This window comes from Vitis riparia, unplaced genomic scaffold, assembly GCF_004353265.1.
Source record: "Vitis riparia cultivar Riparia Gloire de Montpellier isolate 1030 unplaced genomic scaffold, EGFV_Vit.rip_1.0 scaffold785_pilon_pilon, whole genome shotgun sequence".
NCBI lineage: Eukaryota > Viridiplantae > Streptophyta > Magnoliopsida > Vitales > Vitaceae > Vitis > Vitis riparia.
The window spans coordinates 91,761-117,560 of record NW_023269782.1 but is presented as its reverse complement, the minus strand read 5'-3'; the positions used below and the strand labels follow the sequence as shown (position 1 = coordinate 117,560).

At 33.2% G+C, this 25,800-nt stretch overlaps 3 protein-coding genes and 1 non-coding gene across 8 annotated transcripts; 1 reads left to right on the top strand and 3 right to left on the bottom strand.

The window, feature by feature from the left end:
* Nucleotides 1-13: 13 nt before the first annotated feature.
* On the bottom strand, nt 14-2,065 carry LOC117910595 (the record flags this gene model as incomplete). The annotated part of the gene is made up of 2 exons (XM_034824687.1): nt 1,517-2,065; nt 14-51 (listed from the first exon to the last, which is right to left on the bottom strand). Coding segments are annotated over exons 1-2 (524 nt in total), but the record flags the coding sequence as incomplete, so codon positions are not given.
* Nucleotides 2,066-3,422: 1,357 nt separating this feature from the next.
* Nucleotides 3,423-9,475, bottom strand: LOC117910596 (myb family transcription factor PHL5-like). Of its 5 annotated transcripts, none has more exons than XM_034824688.1 (9): nt 7,517-9,475; nt 5,024-5,090; nt 4,861-4,940; nt 4,692-4,746; nt 4,517-4,589; nt 4,129-4,321; nt 3,972-4,048; nt 3,834-3,873; nt 3,423-3,722 (listed from the first exon to the last, which is right to left on the bottom strand). In XM_034824688.1, the coding sequence occupies exons 3-9, from the start codon at nt 4,928-4,930 to the stop codon at nt 3,685-3,687; spliced, it is 546 nt and encodes a 181-aa protein (XP_034680579.1). In that variant the 5' UTR covers nt 4,931-4,940; nt 5,024-5,090; nt 7,517-9,475; the 3' UTR covers nt 3,423-3,684. The 5 variants fall into 5 exon arrangements, with proteins under 5 accessions (XP_034680579.1, XP_034680583.1, XP_034680581.1 ...); XM_034824692.1 differs by lacking the exon at nt 7,517-9,475 and adding an exon at nt 6,555-7,473 and having other exon boundaries at nt 4,861-4,923; XM_034824690.1 differs by lacking the exon at nt 7,517-9,475 and adding an exon at nt 6,555-7,472 and having other exon boundaries at nt 5,024-5,098.
* Nucleotides 9,476-14,050: 4,575 nt separating this feature from the next.
* LOC117910602 (FT-interacting protein 3-like) lies at nt 14,051-18,019 on the top strand. Its single transcript, XM_034824701.1, is given in 3 exon segments — nt 14,051-14,225; nt 15,219-16,757; nt 16,760-18,019. Coding segments are annotated over 2 exon segments (2,331 nt in total). The 5' UTR covers nt 14,051-14,225; nt 15,219-15,307; the 3' UTR covers nt 17,641-18,019.
* Nucleotides 18,020-21,408: 3,389 nt separating this feature from the next.
* Nucleotides 21,409-21,618, bottom strand: LOC117910607. The gene has a single exon (XR_004650713.1). It is a non-coding gene; the product is annotated as a small nucleolar RNA U3 (small nucleolar RNA).
* Between the last annotated feature and the right edge of the window lie 4,182 nt (nt 21,619-25,800).

Genomic DNA, 25,800 nt, shown 5'->3' with positions numbered 1-25,800 from the left:
CCTCTTCATCGGCTTGTGAAGCATAAACCTCCGGCTGTTGCTGCGGACAAGCTGCAATTTGATCGAACCGAGATAAGGGTAAGTTCAGTTTGACAACACAACATAAAAAATTTAAGTATCAACTACATAAATAAGAAATCAGAATTGTTAGGAAATAAAAGGTTTAGTACACACAACACATCCAAATCAGTAAGATTAAACAACACAGCATATCACTAAAACATTAAAAGTTATCATCTGACCTCATCCATTCAACTGGAATCAACTAAACAAACCAATAACAACATTTAGAACCAGGCACATGAACCCCATTTGGCCAATTATTTCATCCACAAGACTTTTTTTGAATGTCTAGCTTATGTTGCAAGAAAGTAACTGGAATAAGGGTACATGTGCAAAAGAAAACCATTGAACGCTTCCTATAGACTGAAACTAGAATTATGCATGTGCAACATGTGGAAAACATAATTGGCATAAGCAGTTTATGTGAAATTAGGTCCATTAGTCATGGTTTACCAAGTGATCTGGGTCTAGATGACTGTCCAATATGGCACTCCTCTCAAATAGATTGTGTTGGTTAATGAGGCAATAAAAAACAAAGTTGCAAACCACTTCTTTAAATCAGGGACATAAGAAACAACCCCACAAGTATGCAACATGGAAATTAGCACATACAATCAAACATGACAACGATGTAACCACTTTAAATAAAAATAATAATAATAATAATTGATCAGAGTGAATCCTGTAGAAGTTTCTAAAATCCTAACTCAAATTCACATTGATTCCTTAGAAAGCCAACCAACAGAAAATAATTCAACAAACATTAGAAATAATTCTGTGATGAACAAAAACTGAGTAATCATAACAATAGGTTCCTAAATAGCTAGTCCAAGTGAATAATTAATCAAATTTCCAAAACAATAAATAAATAAATCTTATCAATAAAGCAAGTAACAAACATTCGGAATTGAACGTCTTGAAATTTTACCATCAACCAACAGATAAAACATGCTAAACTGACTAAATCTTATTCAAATTGGTGTGTCAATGCCACCCGGATCATACCAGTCAGCTACAAAAAATTACACAAATTTTCAAAATTTTACTATCAACAAACAAATTAAACGATTGATTCGAATAAAGACTTTACAAATTGAGACAACGCGAGTTAAAATATAACGCATTTGAAAACAGAACGTTACTGCCCAAATTACTACTCCAATGCATCTATGTAATTAACCTAAACCTAATCAACGTTTTAGGGTCAACCAACAAATGATCAAAGCAATAAACCTGAACGATCCTATTTCAAATGCCAGCAGCCATCTCAAAACACATTGATTCCTTCCAACGCACCTCCCCGACCAATACAACCAATCAAATTCCAAAAATAAACAAAGAAGTCAAGCAATCAATTAAACAAACCCATTTCAAAACACACCAATTCATCCCAAATCACCATCGAAATCACACAACTAACCAAGACCCCCCAAAAAAAGAAAAAAAAAATCACCTGGAGTGGCGACAACGCTGACAAATACCCATCAAAAGCCGACGTCGACGGCCAGACATCCGCCACCGCCGCTGAATCCTTATGCGTCCGGGGAAGCAACCTCTTATAGGACTGAATATAGAGAAACAGAATCAGATCATAAACATCGGCCCCCACCGCGTCAATCTCGCTCGACTTCGCCCTAACAAGCGGGTCAGCGTCGTCGTGGAGGACTGAAGTGAGGGTGTCCACAACGAGCCGGGCATGGTCGAGCGAGATCTGGAGAGCATCGGAGAGCGCCTTCGAGTCGACCCGTCGAGCAGGATGGTCGGCGGCGGCGACTACGAGCTTGTCGCGCAACGGAGCTAGGGTTGCGTTGGGGTCGGTGAAGATAAGTTTGGGAATTGGGAGGAGACCATGCTCGAAGGGCTCGCGCCTAGGGTGGATGAAGACTGACTCTCTGGGCGAAGATGAAGACGATGTGGAAGCTTCAATGGCGTCGCTCATCGCTCCCAAATCGAATCTAGAGAGAGAAAAGAGAACAGAGAAAAAATAAAAGAGAGATGTTTACAGGAGAATAATAATAAATGAATAATGAGAGAGAGAGAGAGAGAGGTGGGTGGGTGTGTAGAGTGTGGATTCCTCTCCTTGCTCGTCAACACGTGGCCGATCTCATTGCTTGAATTCAAGAAAGAGTCAACGAATACCATTTTGACTCCTTCTGGATCGTTCATCTGACATCATGCGGTCGATGTAGTACATCTCTCCCCCGCACTTCCTGAAATTATTGCATACGTGGGTTAAATTTTCGGACCGCATGGGAGAGGGCTTCAAGGACCACCTCCAATCACTTCTTCATCTATTCGTTTTCCCCTTTTTTTTTTTTTTTTTTTCTGTTAACTAATTATCATTTTCAATTAATTTTTTTTTTTAAATAAAAGGCAAATTAAGAATCATACATACATATATCGCTACGATAAAATAAATTTCATATACGATTTTATAATATGATTTTATTCTAGATTTTCAAGAATAAATCATAAAAATATAATTTTTTTTTCTCATTTATTTTTAAAGATTGGATTTAAAATTTTGAACATGCAATCAATTTATTGCTTCTGGTGAGATACGGGTATGATTTGAGCAATGAAATAAATTCATGGCTCCAAAAAGATATGGATTATATGGTGGAGTAAATTATGAGAATAATAATGATTAATTGACAAATTGGATTATCATAATTATGAAGCCAACCTTCCTCATAAAAAACCCGTTTCCTTTTTTGGCTTATAAGCATTAAATTGAACTCATAAATCATCAGATAAATAAATGGAAGCCACGATGTAAAATGGGCCTCAAGTATGCCCCAGTAGCTCTATCGGCCCAATGTGGAATTACTAGAGGGCTTGAGGGTGAACTCAACGTTTCGGACATGGACTCAATCCTGATAAATGAGATGTGTTCCATGGGCCTGACTGATTGATGATGTTCAAGTAAAATATAAAAAGCCCTTTAGAGGTAAAACAATAAAACATCAAAATTTTGATTTTATTTTGTTTTTAAAAAATGTATATTTAAGTTAAAGTAATTTTGACATTTTTTTAAAATTCTAATGAAGGAAAAATTACACTTAGACGATTATAGTTTGTTCCCTCAAATTTTGAAATTATAATACATCTTTTAAATGACATTAATTAAACTCGATATTTGGTAAAACTTAATACTCATAACTTAATTATTTAAGTTGATTTTAAGTTAAATTATTAACTTAAAATTTATTACTAAATTTTTACTTTAAGAATTAAGATTGTTTGATAAAATTAACTTAAAACATATTTTAAGTTAACAATTTCAAAATCCAAAAGTGCACAACTTCAACAAAAGTGTGTTGGATATTTTCACTTTTCGGTTATCAATGGCATCAGTATAGAGGAACTAAAATATAACTTTCATATATCTCAATGGATGTCCATGTAAAGAACTAAAATGTCCACATAATCAATGAAGGATTAAAATGTAAGTATCACGTATCTCAATGGATGTCCTTTTCCCCTCGCCTGACGAACTCCATCCATGGCTCCTCAGATATTCAAGGAAGATTGTATGTCAAATGAGGCGCTTCAGATTCTTCAAAGCACTGAAATTTTCTACTTTTTGGAGAGTCTTTAACTTCTTGTCCAAGTCAAACATCAAACGGATGAACTGCCTTCCATGTTCTCAGATTTCCCTGCAACGGAAACAAAGTGAATATCAGCATCCATGTGAGGTGAAGGCTTATGATTTAGGTCTCAACAAGTATACAGAATGGTTCAAGAATTCACATCAAACAAGGGTTTACCTCCTGCAAATCCTGGCTTGTGCTTTGCAATCCGATATTTCTGGAACAGAAGAGGTCAAAAATAGGTCAGATCTCTGGATTAAGAAACCCAGAAATACGGGACTGAATAAAACATTATCAAAGGCTTATCGCTATTACCTGCAAATGGCGTTTCACATGAAAGATGGTCAGTCCTTCTGAATCCATCAGCTTGAGTATGGCTTTTGGGGTTGCTTCTGCAATTGTTCGACATACTAATACTCAATGAACAACGAATCATTTCTAAAACTGGGAAAATCCCATTGAAACCACTTACTCTCAGCTCCACCCAGGCGATTTACACACTCAACAAAGTGCTCATGAAGATCTGGAGTCCACCTGATTCGGGGTTTACTGTGAAGAACTGGGGATACAGGATCGGCAGAAGCAATAGAAACACCCTCAGAAGAAGATGTAGCACACTGGGCCTGCTGTGCAAGTGGAGAACTCTTGCACAAGTAGCCGTGAACCTGAATGAAAATTGCAGAAAAAAAATAAAATAAAATTTAACTGCTATTCAAGTCCCTTTTAGTATTGTATATCCAAGTCCTGAGCCTCCATGAAGCTCCTATTGGTTTGTTCTTCGATCCTTAGCTGCAAATTTCTCTGTATTTGGACATGAAAGGGACATGTTTGCACAAAAGCAGGCCATGGCCCATATATACCTCTGAGTACTGCTCATGGAGACGCCTCTGAAGATCAAGTTGCAGCTGCAGTGCCTCCCTGATCTGCATACCACTGCCAGAAGAACAAAAAAACCATAAAAATCGAGCACAAAACATAGTGTTTAATCATTTATATAGCATAGAGAGGAGAGATTTAAGGCAGGGAGCTGTTTACTCTTCATTATCAAGATGAGGCACATCATTGGAGCTGGCCCCTTTCTCAGATTTCCCTGCAATGGAAACAATCCAAACATTAACCTTCTGAGGGAAATCGTGAGGAGTATAAGAACAAGTACTTATGTGGCCTTTCTGCCTCATGAATTAACATCAAACAAGGACTCCACCTTCTGCAGATTCTAGCATATGCTGCAAAAGAAGAGAACAAAAGCGACTTGGTCCATCTGAACCTGTCATCAGCTTTAGTCTACAATTGATCAACAAACCAGTAATCAATGAATAATATGATGCATTCAGAAAATCGAGAGTAGCGCATATAAAATCACTTACCCTCAGCTTCACTGATGCGTTTTAATTATGCCTAAGATTGATAGGAATGATCGATGACCTTTTGTCACTGCCAATCTCCACAACATCAAAATGTCATCGGTAATTTCAATGTACATTCTTTCCTTTTTCTTTAAATTAAATGTGGGATCATGACATGAATTCACTAAAATATGCAGGACAGTTGGATTTTTTGGATGGACAAGTGAAGCAAAAAGACAACCTTATTGTGATAATTTTACATGCTATTTTTCATTTCTAAAATAAAAGAATTAGATACTAACTTTATTTAAAAATAAATAAATAAATTCAAGTATAACCTTGGTTGCCATAATTCTAATTATTGTTATAGAAAAATCCAATGTTTTTTGAATTAGATCGGTCATTAAATCAAAAAAAAAATTGACTCCTAGTTTGCTAGTATTAAACTACTATTATACATGATGTCACAATATAAATATATAATTTATAAATTATTAAAATTAAAAATAATAATAAAAAGTAAAAAAAATATACATAATTAAACAACTTTAAAAATATTTCTTTTTTGTTTTTAAAATTATTAGATTAAACTATAATAGAGAAAAAATTTAACATACATTAAATTTCTATTTATTTATTTTTAATCAATAAAGTGTAACATTTATGGAAAAGTGAAATAAAATTTTATTATATAATCTATATATTTAGCTATATATTCTTTCATTCTATATTTACAAACATGCTTTTTGTTGTATATTTATCATATTAAAAATAAAAATGAATAAATGATTTTAAATTTGCCATTTATATATAATATTATTAACTATTTAATAACTAGTATTTATTTTATTAATTTAATTTTCAATATGAAGAATCTACTTGCTTTGTATATAATAATAATAATAATAAGTTCTTTATTTATTAATTTAAATGATAATATGTTAACAGATAACTAAGAATGGTTAATTGAAAGCATAAATGTAATGAGAAACCAAATGCAAACAGCTTCTTATCTTTGGTATTCAATAACAGTTGGCAGTCCAAGTCTTAAACAAAAATGGTAACAAAACAATTGAAGTAGTGTCATTTCTTGATGTCCTAATGATCATCCTACTACATGTGTAGGAACTTAAAACTCATATCATGTTATAGAATAATCTGAATGGGCATACTCCTTGGTGCCTTTGCTTCAATCTAGCATGTTTTCTAAAAATCAAAACAAGAAAATAAAAGATAGAAAATTAAGGTAAAGAACATGGAAGGACGGGGAAAGATAAGTGGCATATCAGGGACACTCAAATAACTTCACCTAAAAAAGGCCCAACAGAAACTTCATATAACAGTCCGACAAGGAGTGTCCCAATGAATTCCCAACACTTAGTTGCTCATTATTTCACAGGCAATACAAACAAAGGAAAAAATATCATAATTACTAGACTATATGATTAGATATGAACACCAGAGCAAAAAAATTCATAAATTCATATCACAATTCATCTATTGGTGATGAAACTAGATTATCTTATAAAAGCAAAAGCAGAAAAGCACTAACCTCTCTTCCTCTCTCTCTTTTTCCCTTCTACCACTCTCCCTCTTACTTGTGTCCTTCACTGAAACTTGATTATCTTATAAAAATAAGAACAAAAAAGCACTAACCTCTCTGTGTCAACATCACCTTTTTCTTTGGACAAATCCTATTTAAGTGCAACATTTGCATGAGATGATAAATAAAGAATAAAAAAACTTAAGTCCTGAGGTTCCTCCTCCCAAACGGGTACTTAACTATAGTGTTCTTATTAATCCATTTTACAAGGATATCTTCTCATAACTGATGAACAGTGTGTGTAATTTCTGGGAAAGAGTCGGTGTGTGCATAGGAGTTGATTTCTTGTCCATGTTGGACTATATTGACAACCTAAGCTTTAAGTAGTGGTTGGGAGTTGTTTTTTGTATTCTACCACTCAGTTAAGTGGTGCCTTTGTACATATCATGTATACTTTAGTGGCCATTTTGTTGGACGCTTTTAATACATTGAATATTTACGAATCAAAAAACAGTCTATACTATGAAAAGAAAATCAAGGAAGATGTCCCCTATAATTAACTTCAAGGACGTTGCAATTAACTTCCACTCAGAAAGATAGATTAGTTTGACATTTAAAGGATGCTGCAATTAACTTCCACATAGAAAGGCTTATAAGAAATATCAAGCTATTCTCTAATGAAGATAGTCCCAGCCAACACCAAATCTTTTGCCACATTCATTATTTGATAGGAATACGAGACAATAAAATAAAACACAAATCGGGAAGAATCCATAAGGAATGAAAACTTCTCTAGACTTGAAAAGATAAAATTGAAAAATGGTATGCTCTTTAGAGGAAATAACAAAGAAGAAAATGAAGCAAAGGCAATATACAATCTTACATCATACATGCAATTTATGATATACTATTATACAAGATAAGGTGCCCCATAAAAGCTATAAAAAGAAAAGGATAGAAAGATCATTCACCTGTACAGCTTTTAGATGGTGTAACAAGTGTGCCATGAAAGCTATAAGAAGAGAAAGGAGTATATTAGATACCATAACAAGGTAGGGGTTTACTAATCTCACAAACCCCCTTCTTGTTTCTCATATTAAACCAGAACTATTTGACCTCATAGCCTCATTCTTATTCCTCATTTTAACCCTGAACTATAAACAACATAAGCCAATACATTCTCGTCTCTTTCGTTAATCAAAAAGTTGCAAGCTCCATACTGCAAAGAAAATAATAACTAAATATCACCTCATCATTTTGTGCGATAGATATTTTTAACATCCAACATATCTTGAGAGAAAATCTTGCAAGTTGAATAATGACCATGAAGGATAAGGAAAATGAAATGTATTGGATGGTAAAAAGAGACTTGACAAACTTATTGGATCCCTTGGGACTGGCGGGGCTCAAACCCGCAGCTTCTGCATTGACAAGGCAGAGCTCCAATCAATTCAACTACAATCCCAAATAAATAAACTTGTAACCATAAGAACTCAACAAGCTGCTATAAATAAACACTTACAAACTGCTACAAATAGACGCTTACAAGAACAATTTATGAAACAACAAAAACTTGAGTTCAACCATATAATTCTTTCATGGAAGAAAGATTTTAAAAATCGAACAACTCCATGTAATGATAATTTATTTTATGAACCAAATATTTTAAAAGTCAAACATCTTCATGTCATACTTTAATGGAAGATCATATTACACCCTACATCCAACATCATATTACTTCCTGTATAAACACCAACAATTATCAGCCAAGAAACCCACGATGAATCTTCAAGTGAGTGTTTGCATTCTTTAAAAACCCACGAATCATGACAATACTACCATACAGTGTTCTGATTATATTCTCAGCCTGCTTGTAGTTTTTCAGTTTCAGCTTGCATACCACATTGTTAAGGCTACAACTAACCTCCAGCACTTTAGCCTGCTCCTCTTCTTCACCAAAAGAGGAATCATACTCTTATGTACTGTGCTGCTTGCATTGCAAAAAATAAAGTTGAAAATTACGGTTTAGTAGTTTACAGCCAACTCTTTTCCCAACTCGGATGAACCAAAGGTCTATACTGGATCAATAGTGACCCCATCAGCATCAATGGAAAAAATTATGATTTACAAACCCATACAGACATGAAATCCATCAGCATGTACAAACACCTCCCTGGATAAGAATGAAATCAATGAAAATAAAAGAAATTATTAAATTAAGTCCGAGAAAAAAATAAAAACTCTTGACGAATAACAACTACAATCTCAGACCAAAGAACACACATGCTAATCTGAATAAACCTTCTCCAGATTGGGGTGTCATTCCTTCCAAATTATGCCAGTAAACAATTGATTTAAATAGACACTCTCAAATTGGTACAACCCATTTAAAAACAGACCATCACCCCCTAAATTACTGCTCCAATGCATCTTTATAATTAAACAAAACCTAATCAAATCAGCCTACAAAAGGATAATCAAAACAACAAATCCAATGACCCTTTTCCATATGTGAGAACCCCATCTCAAAACACGTCGATTCCTTTCAAATCACTGGACAGTATCATTCAGCCAACAACTGTTATGGGTCTTCTGTAAAGGTGAGAATCATTTCATGAGTTTTATAAGGATCATCAAGCAGGCAGCAAGCCCTAATTCACTATCTAGCAAATGGAAAGATAGTTATACACCAAATAACGCTCGTGGGTTGACAAAAAGAATTTCTTAGGCCCTTGCAAGTTAATCAAAAACCCTTCTCAATCACCAACCTGAACCCCCACAACAAACATATTCTAGGAAGAGAAATACAAAAAGAGAAAAAGAAAATACAAAGGTCACCGTCATCCCCACAAGCAGAAAACAACCCAAAGGTGGGACGATCAACACAATCAATAAACCATCTACTATTCAGAGTTGTGATGGGTTAAAAAAAATATATAATAAAATAAACAGAGAAAACCAATGATCACTGAGCAAAGCATTGAGACCATGTAAGTCGTTTCTTCTTTCTTGGAAGTGTCACATTCCCAACCTGCGTTCGCCCACCGAAATGATGGGCTTTCCACAACACTTTCTCCAGAAAATCTCTAAGAAAGCGATCCTACCAAACATTATTTAATCTTAATAACATCTATTTAGAATTATTTTAAAATAAAATATGATTAAAATAAAAATATTATATATAAATTTTTTATTAAATACATTTTATATTATTAAACAAACTTTTATTCTCCAAAACTATTTTTAAAAGTACTTCTCAAACAAAACTTACCCTGACCCCCTTCTCTCTCCACACTTACCCTTTGGGCCTACAACATCTAGAAAGTCCACCTATCTCCATGACTTAAAGACAAGCAAGGGACCACCTGCAAACCAATCAAATTGATTTTGATGGGATGTATTATGTAACCTCTTAGCGTAGCCTTTATTTATATTTATGCTCTTATCTATCCTAACAATTATAATGTCTTCTTTTTTAGCCCTTTCATGCACTTATCTATATGCTTTTGCTTTTATTTATTTTCCTTTGAAAGTGCCAACTGGTTGGGTCGGGCCCGGCCGGCCAAAACTGAGCCTTACACTCATGAGCCCTTGTTCGATATATCTCATATTTGATTGATAATAGGACCAAATACATTATCATAATTCTTATTTTGTCTCATATTTAATTAATGTTTAGTTTTATTTGATCTTTTCTTTTATTTTTTGTCTCCTTGTATGCTGATACTTTCTCTCAAATTTGGTAATATGCAAACAAAATCTAATCATGTGGAACATTTTCAAGCTAAGAGGGAAAAATGAATGACAAAAGATTTCTTTAATTTAATAAAATAAAATACATGGTACATATTGGGTTGATAGAGTTTCAATCAAAGTAATTTGTTGTTTAAAATATATTGTCAATCTAAATTTGTGTTAAAAATATTTATCAAAGTGATGTCTATGCATAACATCAAGTTTCATTTTAAAATCACGTTTAGTAATTATTTATAGTTTTTACACTAAAAAAAAAAACGTAAATGTTTACGTGATTATAAATACTAGATTGATAAATATTTTGGGAGATGGCCTATTGTAGACCCCCATTTCAGGCTCGTTCTCATTTTTTGTTGCAGGTTATTTTTTTTGCCAAATTGAGGGCTTTTTCAAGAGTCACGTGCAGCCTCGAGAGAGGAAAAGATGAATGACAAAAGATTTCTTTAATTTAATAAAATATAATAAATGGTACATATATTGGGTTGATAGAGTTTTGATTAAAGTAATCTATTGTTTAAAATATATTATTAATCTAAACTTATGTTAAAAATATTTGTCAATGTTTAAAATATATTTTCAATCTAAACTTGTGTTAAAAATATTTGTTAAAGTAATGTTTACACAGAGCATAAAGTTTCATTTTAAAACCATATTTGGTAATTATTTATGACTTTCACACTAAAAAAAATTACGTAAATGTTGACATGGTTATAAATACGAAATTGATAAATATTTTGAGAGATGGTCTGTTTTATTTTTTTCTTTAAAGGCACTATTTTGACCTTATACTCGGGTTTATAACTAAATTATGTAACCATTAAATCAAAAGTCCTATCAAAATAATAAATCACAATCAAATAAATCTTTTGAAAATTACAGTTATCACGGTGTAATGTTATTTTTAGTTGTAAGTATTAAGGAAATAAAAAAAAAATATTATGTTTTGTTTTATTATAAAAATATATATAATTAAAATTGATATAAAATGTAATAATTTTAATTTTAATTTTATTTTATCGTTGAATAAAAAATAAATAATATGAATTAGAAATAATGTATGTATAGAGCATCACAATGAGGTTGGAAGTTGGAACATGTGATCCCCACATTTACCATCTGTCCTTTCTTCTTCTTCCTTTTTTTTTTGTTGGCGGGGGTGGTGCGAGGGGGTTGGTTCCTTTAGTTTTGATGGTATGATGGGTGGTTTGAAGTATGAAGGGAGGAGGTTAGATTAGGTTTCCTTGGTATGGACGTTTCAATACGTAAATTGTTCTACCTACCATTCTCATTTCTCATTGGATTCCAAGTTCCAATTTTCTTTTCCTTTGTCTTGGCTCTCACGAAACAATGGGGACAACGTTAGACGTACTACTTTGAACTGTAGTGTGCATAACGACCTTTTTGCCCTTACATGTGAGAGGGCGTTTGTTTGGACGGAAAATGAAATCCGCATCCTATTATTATAAAATCACGCAATCAAAAAGTTGTTCCGCATATGTGAATAAAGCGGCTTTTTTATAATTATTTTCAAAAATAATTTTAAAAACTAGTTTTTAGAACCATTTTTATTTTTAATATTTTTATAAAATAAAATATTTATTTTCAAACCTAAAATATTTTTAACATGTTATAAATATTTTTAAATATATTTAAAAAATAAATTTTATATCTAATGTTTTATTTTTCTTGTATAATCAATTTTTAAAACAAATTTCAAAAAATGAATAAAAACAATTAAAACATGTCATCGAAAACGTCTTATTTTCCATTTTTTTAAGAAAAAAAAATTATTTTAAAAAATAGTTTCCAAATAAACTTGTTATATTCTATAATTATTTCAAAAAACTTTCATGATAATTGATGAAAATCGGCTCATTTAATAAACTGTTTTGAAGTTTTTTATGACGAGTCACTCTTATGCAAATAAGTATAATATTTAACTTATATAATATGCATCTAATATATGTATTAGGACTATATTTGATTGACTGAATATGATACAAGACATAATAAAAGATGTAATAATATGTCTTATTTCATGTTTAATAATTAATGAGACATGATAAATTATTACGTTTTACTGGTCATTGATAAGATAAGTGATAAAATATATTATTCATAATATTTTTTTTATATCACTATCAAGTGAGATATGTTAATCTTGTAAGATATACATTTTATATATCATAAATTTATTTATTTATTTATTATATATTATTTATGTTGCAAAATATAATATTTTAACTCATAAATTAAATTGCTAATCGAAAAATCTAAAAAAATATCTATAGAGTATATTGTAATTAATATATATATATATATATATAGAGAGAGAGAGAGAGAGAGAGAGAATAATAATATATATATTTTTATAAATATTATTAATAAATAAATAATAATTATTTAGTTGGTTTTAAATTATTGAACGATTTTTAAATAGAAAAAAAGTTCAATTTTTTTAACATATATCATATTGTAATTTTTATTTTAAACAAATATTAAACATTTAAAATAATACATATTTTATTTTTATTTTGTATTTGTTTTACAAATTAAATATAAATGATATAATATATCTTATTAGATATATTACCTTAAAATATTATATTCATTAGATATAATATCTAAAAACATCATATCTATTTACAAATGATATCCTAAAATACGTAAATCATATCCAATAAGATATTATATATTATGATATACATATCATATTTTATCACTACCAACCAAACATAATGTGTAAATTTAAGTGTTGATATATAAATTACTTAGAAGGAGGTGAACCCGTGCTTCGAAGTCCAATTTTTTACCTTTCATGGATTTAGAAGTCCAAATTTTGTGTTAAAAATACAAATGCTTTTTATAGTGGGCTGTTGTGGTGATGAGTTGGGTTGGGCCAGCCCAAAACAAGCCCAGATATTCTGCATCGGCCCAAATCAACGTAGTTGGTGGTGTTCAAACGAAGCAAAGAATATCTGACCGCGACACCTGTAAAGGTACAGAACTTAGAAGCGCTGTTGTTCTGTTCACCATCAACAACACTCCCACGCGTTGCTGTCTCGTAGATTTCTTACGTGGCCTAGCTCCTCCTGACACGTGTCATACTACTGCCGTGCAGCACCGCCCTTTCGTGCTACCCCGATCTCCACTCCGTTGATGACTACACAATGCGAGTACATGCAACTTTATACGTCAGAGAGTGCTGCACACCATTTGTATTGAAATTGTCCAAAAATATCACAAACCTCCCTAAGTTGTTCCAAATATCAATCAAATGCTTCCACAATAAAATATTAAAAAAAAATGATTTTTTTTTATGCATGTTGTTTCACTGTAAAATATAAAATTAAATAAATTTAATTTAATTATTTAAAATTTTATTAAATTTAAAATTATTTAATTATTATATACTTAAAATAAATAAAATGATTTTATTTATTTATTTATTAAAACTAGCATTAAGGTGGAAGGTGATGCTAGTGAGATTAGGCTGAACCTGGGGGAGGTTTTTGATATATGTACTATAAATAAATGGATAAATAAATTAAAAATAAGTGAGGCACGTGCGTGAGGCCGACCACAGTCTTGGCACGCTTGACCGTTGCCCTGTACAGCAACAGAGAGTAAGAACAAGAGTCTAAGAAATAAAAAATAAAAAATAAAAAATAAAAAAAGCGGAAAAAAGAAAAGAAAAGGGAAAAGGTGGCAGTGTATTTGGCTTCTATCTTTGTATTCCCCACATATTCAGATCCCACCGAAGCCCTCTCTCTCTAGATTTTCATTCTCCCTCTGGAAAACTCTTTTTCTCTCTCTTTCTCTTTTCATTATCTATTTGATTTCAGTCTCACAAACCCTTCTCTCTACATCGCCTCTAACGCTCAGCATCCTGCTTCTGGGGTTTTGCTAAATCCTTTCCTCGAGGTACGTTTCTCTCTGTACAACCCACCTCCTTCAGCTTCTGCGCATTCTTCGTTCTCCTCTTTTTTCTGTGGTTCTTGTGAGCTTTTGTTTGAGCTTTCTTTTGTGCTGTAATGTACTCCGTTTGGTTTCTGAGAAACTGGAGGAAAAGGGAGGAAAAAGAAAATGTTCTAGATTTTTTTTTTTTTAATTTTTTTAAAATTGATTGTTTTGAGGTTTATGAGAGAAAAATGAAAATAGCTGCTCAACTCAGCTTTTTCCCTCCGAGAAGCAAACAGCAGAAAGGGAAAAGTTTTTTAAGTTACGTTTCTTTCGTTTTCGCAGCAACCAAACATGTTTTTCCTTTAAACCTTTTTTTTTTTTTCCCTTTGTATCGTAGATTGTTTTATCTGTACTGTTTTCATCTCTGCTCTGGTGCTCTCTATTTCGGTACGAGATTCAGACGTTATGCGGCGTTAAGCGACTGAGAAATGGAGAAAAAAAGGAAACAAAAAGAAGTTTTGAAATATTTTTCTTTTTCATTATTATGGTGTGTGAAAACACAAGCAAGAAGGACGATAAACTCAGCTGAGGTTTTCTTTTCTTTTTCCCCTCCTGAGAACCAAACGGCAGAAAATGGAAATCGTCAAATTACATTTTCCTTTCCTTTTTCTTTTTTCCTCCGTTTTCCTAGGAAATGAACAAGTGTTACTATTTCAGATGCGGCTTTGATTTTACAGGGTTCCAGCATTCGGATCGGAACGTTTTGAAGCAACTTTGTTGATAGTCCAGTTCAATGCTTCTTCACGTATCGGAGATCTAGGGTTTCAAGTGTATAGGTTGCCATTGTGCTTTCATTTATTGTCGTTTTGGCTTCTATTTAACTATCCGTTGCACATCTGACGTTTGTTTTGCTTTGAAATGTTCAAAATTTGTGATATTTTCCATTCCGCATATATAGGCATCTGAGTTTGTTCTTCTCTAACGGCTAATCGAATCTAAATTCCGATCTGTTAGGGATTAAGGGGTTTTCGAAATTTTGAACCCCGTTTCGGCTTCTATAATACTCGACCGTTGCTTCAAGTTCTCCCCTTGAGAATCAGAAAATGCACAGACCACCACCTGACGATTTTTCTCTGAAGGAGACCTCTCCCCACCTCGGTGGGGGAAAGGTCACCGGGGATAAGCTCACAAGCACATATGACCTCGTTGAGCAAATGCAATATCTATATGTTCGTGTTGTTAAAGCAAAAGATTTACCATCAAAGGACGTTACAGGAAGCTGTGACCCGTATGTTGAAGTTAAGCTTGGAAACTATAAGGGCACCACACCACATTTTGAGAAGAAAACTAATCCAGAATGGAACCGGGTGTTTGCTTTCTCAAAAGATCGGATGCAGGCTTCAATGCTGGAGGTTATAGTGAAAGATAAGGATTTTGTGAAGGATGACTACATAGGTCGGGTTGTATTTGATCTCAATGAGGTTCCAAAGCGGGTTCCCCCGGACAGTCCTCTGGCACCTCAGTGGTATAGGTTGGAGGACAGAAAGGGGGACAAGGTTAAAGGAGGAGAGCTGATGTTGGCCGTTTGGATGGGTACTCAAGCAGATGAAGCATTTCCGGATGCATGGCATTCTGATGCTGCAGCGGTCAGTGGTAGTGATGGTCTTGCAAATATGAGATCAAAGGTGTATCTCTCGCCTAAGCTATGGTATCTGAGGGTTAATGTGATTGAAGCTCAGGACCTGCAACCAACTGATAGGGGTCGGTATCCTGAAGTTTTTGTGAAGGCTATTCTAGGAAATCAGGCTCTGAGAACTAGAATTTCTCAGATCAAATCCATCAATCCAATGTGGAATGAGGATTTGATGTTTGTGGCATCTGAGCCATTTGAGGAGCCCTTGATTTTGAGTGTGGAAGATAGGGTTGGAAACAACAAAGATGAGGTCTTGGGGAGGTGTGCAATTCCTTTACAGTATGTGGATAGAAGGTTTGATCATAAAATTATGAACTCGAGGTGGTTTAATCTTGAGAAGCATATTGTTGTGGATGGGGAGCAAAAGAAGAAGGAGATCAAGTTTGCAAGCAGGATTCATTTGAGGATCTGTTTGGAGGGTGGTTATCATGTTCTGGATGAGTCAACACACTACAGTAGTGATCTTAGACCAACAGAAAAACGGTTGTGGAAGTCTAGCATTGGCGTTCTGGAATTGGGGATTTTGAATGCTCAGGGGTTGTTGCCGATGAAGACGAAAGATGGGCGGGGAACGACTGATGCTTATTGTGTGGCCAAATATGGTCAAAAGTGGGTTAGGACGAGGACAATCATAGATAGCTCTACTCCCAAGTGGAATGAGCAATACACATGGGAGGTTTATGACCCATGTACTGTCATAACTATTGGGGTGTTTGACAACTGTCATTTGCATGGAGGTGATAAGGCTGGAGGAGCGACCAAGGACTCGAGGATTGGAAAGGTAAGAATTCGCCTTTCAACCCTTGAGACTGATCGTGTTTATACACACTCATACCCACTTCTTGTCTTACATCCAACTGGGTGAAGAAGATGGGTGAAATTCATTTGGCTGTGAGGTTTACTTGCTCATCTTTGCTTAATATGATGCATATGTACTCACAACCACTGTTGCCAAAAATGCACTACCTTCATCCGTTAACTGTTAATCAGCTAGATAGCTTGAGGCATCAGGCCACCCAGATTGTCTCAATGAGGCTGAGCCGTGCCGAGCCACCACTGAGAAAAGAAGTGGTGGAGTATATGCTGGATGTGGGTTCCCACATGTGGAGTATGAGAAGAAGCAAAGCCAACTTTTTCAGGATCATGGGGGTTTTGGGTGGGCTAATTGCTGTGGGAAAATGGTTTGATCAGATATGCAATTGGAAGAACTCCATTACAACCGTCCTGATTCACATATTGTTCTTTATACTGGTCATGTATCCTGAGCTCATTTTACCCACAATTTTCCTCTATCTTTTCTTGATTGGAGTTTGGTACTTCAGATGGAGGCCAAGGCATCCTCCACACATGGACACTCGTCTCTCCCATGCTGATTCTGCACATCCTGATGAACTGGATGAAGAATTCGATACATTTCCAACTTCCCGGCCTTCTGATGTTGTAAGGATGAGATATGATCGATTGAGAAGTATTGCAGGGAGGATTCAGACTGTGGTTGGTGACTTGGCAACTCAAGGGGAGAGGCTGCAATCTTTGCTGAGCTGGCGAGACCCGAGAGCTACAGCACTGTTTGTGCTTTTCTGTTTGGTTGCTGCCATAGTTCTGTATGTTACACCCTTTCAGGTTGTGGCTCTTTTGACAGGATTTTATGTGTTGAGACATCCCAGGTTCCGTCATAAGCTTCCTTCAGTGCCCCTGAATTTCTTCAGGAGGTTGCCAGCCAGAACTGACTGCATGTTATGAGCAAGCAAACTGGCATTATGCAATTCATGTGATGCGGTATTGCATTGGATTTGCCCGTTATGTTTTCTTCTTTTCCCTTTTCCAGTCAGTGAAGAAGATGTAGAAACAAATGGAGCTTGTTTGTTTTCTTTCCATTAGCTGCGAATGTTGGGACCTGGTATGATATGTAACCTCTCCCTTGAAGCTTAGTAGGTTTTGTGGATTTGTGTTTTATTTATGTCATTTATAGGATTTCTGTTTCAAACTTTGTGTCTTGACTCCATGGTAATCAATCCATGTTCATTTGTAATTTTGTAGGCCGTGATTTGAGTTTCTCTGTGCTATATCCTTAATTACTAGCTGGTTTCTTTAATGGCACATCTGCTCCCATCCCAGTAAATCTTGTTTCTGATTGTATCTTGGTTGATTTGTCTGTCATCATCCATTCATTGTGGCTACATTTTCTATGCTGAGCTTGTTTTGATTAAACAAAGCTAGATTCTTTTTCTTGCAGATGAGAGGCGTCCATGTAAAACAGCTAATACCAAAGCAAACCAAAGCTAGATTGTTTTACTTGTAAAACAGAGTTTGGTCTGTACATTATAGCGATTCCTTGCTAGTTTGTTTCCTTCTTAAGCCAACAGATCTAGTATGTTGTTTATCATATTCATGTGGAATTTAGTGATAGTAATTTATTATATTATACTGATTTCTTTGTGAAATAATCTGGGCATGCTTGTACTTGGACAATGAACAAAACACATTCTTTGCTGCTTCATTGTCCCTTTGTTTATTCCAGGGAAATAGCAAATGATGGAGTCAATGCGATTGCCTTAAGCCATTTGTTTTCTTAGTTGCCATCTTCTTTGAACAATGAACAACAGCGCATGCTTGATCAGATTAGGGCTAGATGTTGGCTTTGTATGATTCCTTAATGTGGTTTTTTTTGGTCCAAAAATGGGCTAATATGAAACTCGCCATTGCACTTGGACTGGGAAATTTTTTGGTGAGTTCTAACCGTAAAGACATGCTGTAAAAAATGTGTTATGAGAAAAATGCAGTAATGGGAAGATACTTTTGCCCTCTAGTTGAAAGATGGGTTTACTTGACTGTGTGCCTACTGCTTTTCTGGAGTAACTTGTCTATTTTCAACAGCTATTTTTTGACCGCGGGCGTACGTGATAAAGGTTTTGGGGGTAGAAAATGGCTCATTGATTCATGGAATTTTGTAGCCTCTTCTGATTTTGGATGTTTGTTTGGGGACCTGTGCTGTTTTTTACCTTTACAACCTGTAACCAGACTTTCACTACTTGTCTTTTCCTCTTTGTAGTTGTAGGTGCCCCTTAAGGTCATTTAGGGCTGTGTTTGGATCCTTCACCAAAATGCATGTAAGGATTAAGGATATACCCAAAATGATACTATCTGAAAATTATACACACACCAATATATAAGGTGGGGTTGTGTGTAGCTTTCGAGCCAAATATATAAAGTAGGGCCACTTTGATCCGTCTATTTTTTACATTTTGTGAATAGATGTGAATCATCCATCTTTATTATTCATGGGCCAGGAGTATCTTTGGTGGGGAGGGTTGTAGTGGATGGAGACACCACTTGACTACCCGAGTAGTCCGAGTTGAGAAGCTCAAAGCTTAAATGCCCTTCCCATTGAACCCAATCTTGATGGTGATCAATAAAGACAAACTACCACTTGAGTCTCAGAAATGGGAAACACAGCCTCAATGCCCCTTCTCATTGAACCCTTTCAAATTTTTATTTTTATTTGAAGGAAAACTCTATGACATTGAAGAGGTATCATACCTAAATTTCATACCCCATCACATTATGTCTACCCTTTCCTGCAAATATTTTTCATATGTTGGTCACATTTTTTCTTACCTTACACGACATAATCCCATTTTCTAGCCAATCTTGTTGCCTTGAACGCCCAAGAAACCCGAAGAATATGGCATTTCTTGATCACATTGGAGCAAGTGCACGCATGGCCTGTGTCAAATGTCCCAACTTGGAAGAACACATATCTTAGGGAGTGGAAATGGGTGTGGTCTGAAAAAGGTGAAGGTGATGGAGACCTCTTCTTCACAACAGAGGCATTTTGGTAAAATCTCTCAGAGAGGCGAAAGTGGGAATATGCTACACACACCTTGAATTGGACTTTTGTGATGCATGCATGCCCCACAAGAATCCATCACATGCTTCCAGTATATGCGTCTTATGCTTTATGGGTAAAGAAATAAAGCTGGATGCTTTTGCTTTTCTTTGGGCCTTCGGTCCCACTGTAGAATTTTTTTCAAAGCACACACAAAAGCATTAACCATGGCTTTTTTTTGGGTGATGTGGGGACTGGCGTCGAGTGTTTCTCCTGCTTCATTCTCTTATTTTTAGTCATCAAATGTCCAGTTTAGTAGCCCTGAATGTGTGAGTTGGAAGATTATATCCTCATAAGTAAAACCATATTTGGTTGCTACAATTTATTCCCAATTCCAAACTCTCCTTTATGGTTATATGGAAGTACTTTTTTGCTTTTAAAAAGAGCTTAAGAAAGAAGTAAGGATGATTACACTTCTATCAAAGCCAATTTGTTTAATATTTAAGTGAAAATTTCAAACTAGCAATATAATTTTTTTAAAATCCGTATATTAAAAATAAAATAAAAATAGATAAACATTGTTAACAAAATAAATAATTGTCCGAAAACCTAATAAAAATAAGATAAACCCATTTTATTGCACTCTTTTTAAGATGTTTGGTGGACATGTTTTTTCTTGGTACCTCAACCCATCTAACTTTTGGTCTTCCTTTTGCCCTTCCAAGCCTCAACTTGGGTCTTGAACCCATCTCAACTAGGCTTCTCACTTATCCATTAAGTAAAATGCTCTTTAAAATGAAGAATATGATGAGAATTTTAAATTACTTAATAACTATTTTCGAAAATAATTTTGCAAAAATAGTTTTTGAATTATTCTTTGATTTTTGTAAAACAAAAATCTGGTTGAAAACTTAAAATATTTTTAACATATTTTAAATACGTTTTAAAAATAATTTTTGTATTTATTGTTTTATTTTTAATCATTTCACATGTTTATATAATTAATTTTTAAAACGGTCTTTAGAAAATAAATGAAAACAATAGAAAATAACTAAAAAAATGTTTTATGAAAATATTATATTTTTTGTTTTTAGGAATAAAAAATGAAAAATAATTTTTGATTGTCAAACATGTTTTTTGTGTTTTTTATTTTAGAGAATTTTAAAAAATAATTCCCAAATAAATCCTTATTTTCTCCATATCCATATGATGAAAAACGGAATTGTAAATTCTTTTATTTAGTTTATCCTTAAAAAACAAAATAAAATGAAAATATAACAAGAATTACTTAAAAATTGGTACATTGGTACATTTTTTGTTCTCAATATCAAACGAATAATAGAGAATATGGTAGAAAAATATTAAATTTTCTTTCTTCTTTTCATCATCCGAAACAAATTTTTAGGATTCAATCCATGAAGAAATTGAAACTGACATACTCAGCATCATTTGAAGCCACCGGAATGGTAATTAGTTGGGCCAGGTTGTTGAGCCCCTGGATTAGTCAGGTTCTAGCATTCCCAAAATTTAAGTTTATCATTTGGGTTAGCCCATATCAATAGGTTGGGTTGGTCCAAGTGTCACCCGGAACAAATTTTGATCATTCCTTCGGCCCAGCCTATACTTAAAAATGACGCCTGACACGTAAAAAATTTTTAAAAAAAGAAAAAAAATTGATTAGTAGCCTGTCATACAACCGCATGACCAACCAGGCCGGTCTGAGCCGACTTGGCACGATCCTCTACCGTCTAATGATCCGAAATCATCCAACCGTTAATCACGCTCTGATCATGCGGTCCCGATTCATCCACCAAGCTTTGATTCCTATCTCCTTAGAACTCGAATATACAGAGGTACAACCTACGGAACAGATCCTGTCCAAGTAAGGTCGTGGCCGTAGAGTCAAAGCTGTCATCTTAAATCCCTACATTTTTCCTTTCGCTTTCTCAACGTGGGACGAACTGAACGTCGTCGTTTTATTGGTGTAGCCCATCCTTTAAGTAACAAGTGTACATGGCCCAGCCCATACTAATGGGCCTGCTGGGTTTAACGCTGAGGCCCTTTGACCATTCAGCAAAATAAGTAAACAATAAAGAAATAACTTAACATGTAAATATCTTCACTTTTGAAAACTTCCGGAAGATTTGCATATAAATTCAACAAAAGCCCTTCACATTCTAACTTCAAACTTGGGCTTTTGACTTCTGAGTTTGATCGAAAGAAAGGTGGTGCTTCTTTTTCCCTTTGTAAGAAATTACTTCAAAGATGTTTGTCAATGCTTGATAGCCTCATTCTACAGTGCTATTCTCATTCAACAAAATGGGCAATTCATATCATTATTAATAGAAATAATAATAATAATTTATCTCGAATTCAAAATAAAACCGACCATAAGATTATTATGATATTTTCCTTAAATTTATTGAGTAAAAATAGTAGTGATGCTTTATGTCATTTGATTAATGTAAAAGACGTTAATGTATTAGGTTCAATGTAAACCTTAGTGATAATCCGATACCTAATATATAGAATTTAGGAGACAATGTAGGGAAAAAAAGCCAAGTATAGTTGAAAATTTAGAACGTAGGTTTTTTGTCCATGAGCCAAGTTCAGTCAATTCATGATATGCCATCTTGTCAAAGGAAGCTTAGTCCAAATGACCCTCACTAGTTTCTAAGTCTAAGCTTAAAAACCCATTATTTATGGGTAACCCTAGAATTTGGATTTTGGACTACATAGCTAAAGTCTATTTGGGATAGATAGAAACTAAAGCTAATTAGTCATAATTTTAAAGCGATATTAATGTTATAAAAATTGTATTAAATACAAAATATCTTTCTATGACAAAAGCATTTTTTAGAGCAAAAAGTCTTTTTAATAAAATTAGTCCAACAAGTATAAAAATTTTCATTAATATTAAATTTAATATTTTTAAATATTTTATTTTTCTATACCTTTCAAATAATTTTTCAAAACTATTACTAAAAGGTAGGAAAAAAAAACCCCAAAAACCCTTGTTTTGATAATGGATTTGAGTTTTTTTAATCACTCATGCGTTACTTAGACATTTTAAATTGCTTTTTTCTAAGTACTTATGTTATACACGAGCTTGTTTTATAGCAATAGTAATTAATCGTTGTTGTTTTTCGAAGACCCACCAAAGTACGAAAGGCAGGATCAGACATATCAAAGTGCTTTAAAATTCATAAGTTACCTGATTGCTTGATTTTTTTTCTTAAGCATACATGCGACACTTAAAAATCCTCGAGAAGGCTAAACTTGAGGAGTTGTGGTCAAGAGGAAGCAAAAGAATGAAGAGGTTGAGGGGGGCAAGTGGGACATACGAATTGAATAGAAAGATGGAAGCAAGTGGAGAAGCCTAACAGAAAAGGGAGGCCCCCATTCAATGTGGTTTATAGACGAAACAGAAACCCTAGAAAAAGCTTGACAAAGGGATGAAGACTTGCTATATTTAGAAACTGAAAAAGGGGCCATGGCCCCCACTTAGTGTTTTGGATTTGTTGATGGGTGTGGAATTATTATTATAAGGCCCATGTTACCCTCCCACAACCCCTACAACCAGAAGGACCCATCCTAGTCTAAAAACAAAGCCTAAAGCCTTTGCTAAATTTAGTAAAATCTTTTATCTCCTCCACTTCCATCCAACAACAAATTTAATATATACATTGATTTTAGAAGATGCCCATAAGATGAGATGAGATGCCCCACCAAACCCTTTTGCTCTTTTTGGTGACTAAACCCTTGATTCCGTACATTATGTGAAATGGGTTTTTGGATGCCTTCTTCTCTTTCCTTCAAGTCTCAAGTCGTGTAGCATAACTGCACTTGACTTTTATGGTAAAAGGAGGCCCTCCTTGGGAACTTGGTTATGGCCTTATGGGGACTTGACCATTTTGCTTTGAATTCAAAATGTCTACCCTTCCTTTTCTTTTCATGAATCATGGTAGCTTGAGTAAGTTCAAGAGGAGAATTAAAATTTAGTCCCCCATTTTAATCCATATGTGATTAAGAAGGATGTGTTTGATGGTGATTGTAAAAAGAGTTTTTAATCTTTCTAATAATTAAAAGATAAAAAATTTTAAGTAATAAAAATGTTAAAAACGTTTCCTAAAACTACTATTAAATAGATTATAAATTTATATAATTTAAAAATAATTTTAGTATAAATAAATATAATCGGTATAGCAAATCAAAACTATATGTCTAAAATAGCCATGCATAAAAATACATAACTTTTGAATTTAATTTTAAAAAGGTAACAATTTTTTTTAAACTCATTTATTAAATAACTTAAGGTTATTTAATATAAAAGTCATAAAGATATTATAAATTATTTTTTAGAATAATTTTTTATTTTCCAAAATAAAAAACATAAAACATATTTGGCAACCAAAAACTATTTTTTGTTTTCTGTTTTTAAGAATAAAAAATATGATGTTTTTAGAAAACATTTTTTAATTGTTTTCTATTATTTTTATTTGTTTTTTAAAGACCGTTTTAAAAAATAATCATATAAACATGTAAAATGATTAAAAATGAAACACTAGATATCAAATTTATTTTTAAAGCATATTTAAAAATATTAAAAAATAAGTTAAAAACATTTTAGACTTGCAAACAAACTTTTATTATACAAAAATCAAAAATCAAATTTTCAGAATTGTTTTGTAAAACAATTACTAATTAGACCTTTATTTTCCCCAAAAGCTTTATTTTGCTTTATGAAGTAAGTTATTCCATGTTTAATAAAGATTTCATAATATTATTGATTTTAATTTTAATTTGAACTTCTAATTAAAGCATAAAATAAAAAATTACTAAAATATGTGTTAAGAAATCATTCAATTTTTACAGTATCATGTCACAATTAAAAAATGTATATTTTTTTTTAAAAAAACTCTTATTGGAGCATCTTTATTCTTTTCCATAAAGCTCCTTTGTATTTTTATTTATTTATTCAAATCTTCTGTGTTTGATTCAAAGAAAATAGCAAAATAAAAATAAAAATCAGATGTATATATATGTAAGTTGTGTATTGAATAAGTTGTGTTGAAGTGTTGGGCGTGGCAATATACTCAGCTAATTAATAAGATGCCCTTAGTTGACCAAATGCTATTTTCCAAATAGTCAATTCAAGAATAATTGCCCAAAGCCTTTTATTGATCACATGGTACAAAATAATTAGTCAGAACAAAAACATTTCAATGTAGAGAGGGATTGATCCATTGAATACAGACACTAAACCCTAATAAAATATTAGGGTTTTTAGAAAGATTTATGCTGTCAAATACAAACCCTAATAAAATACCAGGGTTTTAATATAGAAGAAGAGTGATTTATGAGGTTATTTATAATTATTATTATTATACTTTAGTCATGTCTACTTTTGAAAGTGTCATATGTATATTTCCAAATTTGACTGCCCTTAAAAATGATTTATTTTTATTTTTCAATTTTATTTTTTATTTATTTTTATATATTTTAGTAGTAAAGATTGGGTGACCTAATGAATTTTGTACCAACAAACCAAATTGAAGATAGCAAATTAAAAAATCACCAATCAGACATCATAAAGAATCTAGCAAGAGCAATAGACCATGGGGGAGTTAAAGGGCCAACATTAAGTGACTAAAAAATTGTAACTTTTATATTACCATGCTCAAATTTCATTATTGAATACAATTTTGACTTTCATATTGTAGGAATCAAGAGATTACCTACATCAACCAACACACTAAATTTTCTAATGTATGTAGAGGGATATGGTACCGGAAAGACATTGTAGGCCTGCATCAATTTCCTTGAATGAGTAAAAGCATTAGATGCTTTATATCATTTTAAAAAGTTATGAGACATAAATAAATTTAATCTTTATAAAATTTAAAAGGGTAATTAATATATATATATATATATATATATATATATTATATACAAGTAAATCTATTTTGATATCATTTATAATGATTTGCAGTTAACTTTGGACCTAAAACGACATTCACAACTATAAATTCATTAATAAAATTAAGAGGAGTTTATATATATATATATATATA

What these genes read in the sequence shown, in the direction of transcription:
- LOC117910596 (XM_034824688.1), bottom strand. Translation starts at nt 4,930, where the DNA reads ATGACAGGTTCAGATGGACCAAGTCGCTTTTGTTCTCTTCTTTTGCAG. An exon ending in CCTCATCTTGATAATGAAGA is followed by an intron (nt 4,590 to 4,691) that starts GTAAACAGCTCC and finishes TTCTTCTGGCAG; the next exon opens with TGGTATGCAGATCAGGGAGG. An exon ending in TCCATGAGCAGTACTCAGAG is followed by an intron (nt 4,322 to 4,516) that starts GTATATATGGGC and finishes ATTTTCATTCAG; the next exon opens with GTTCACGGCTACTTGTGCAA.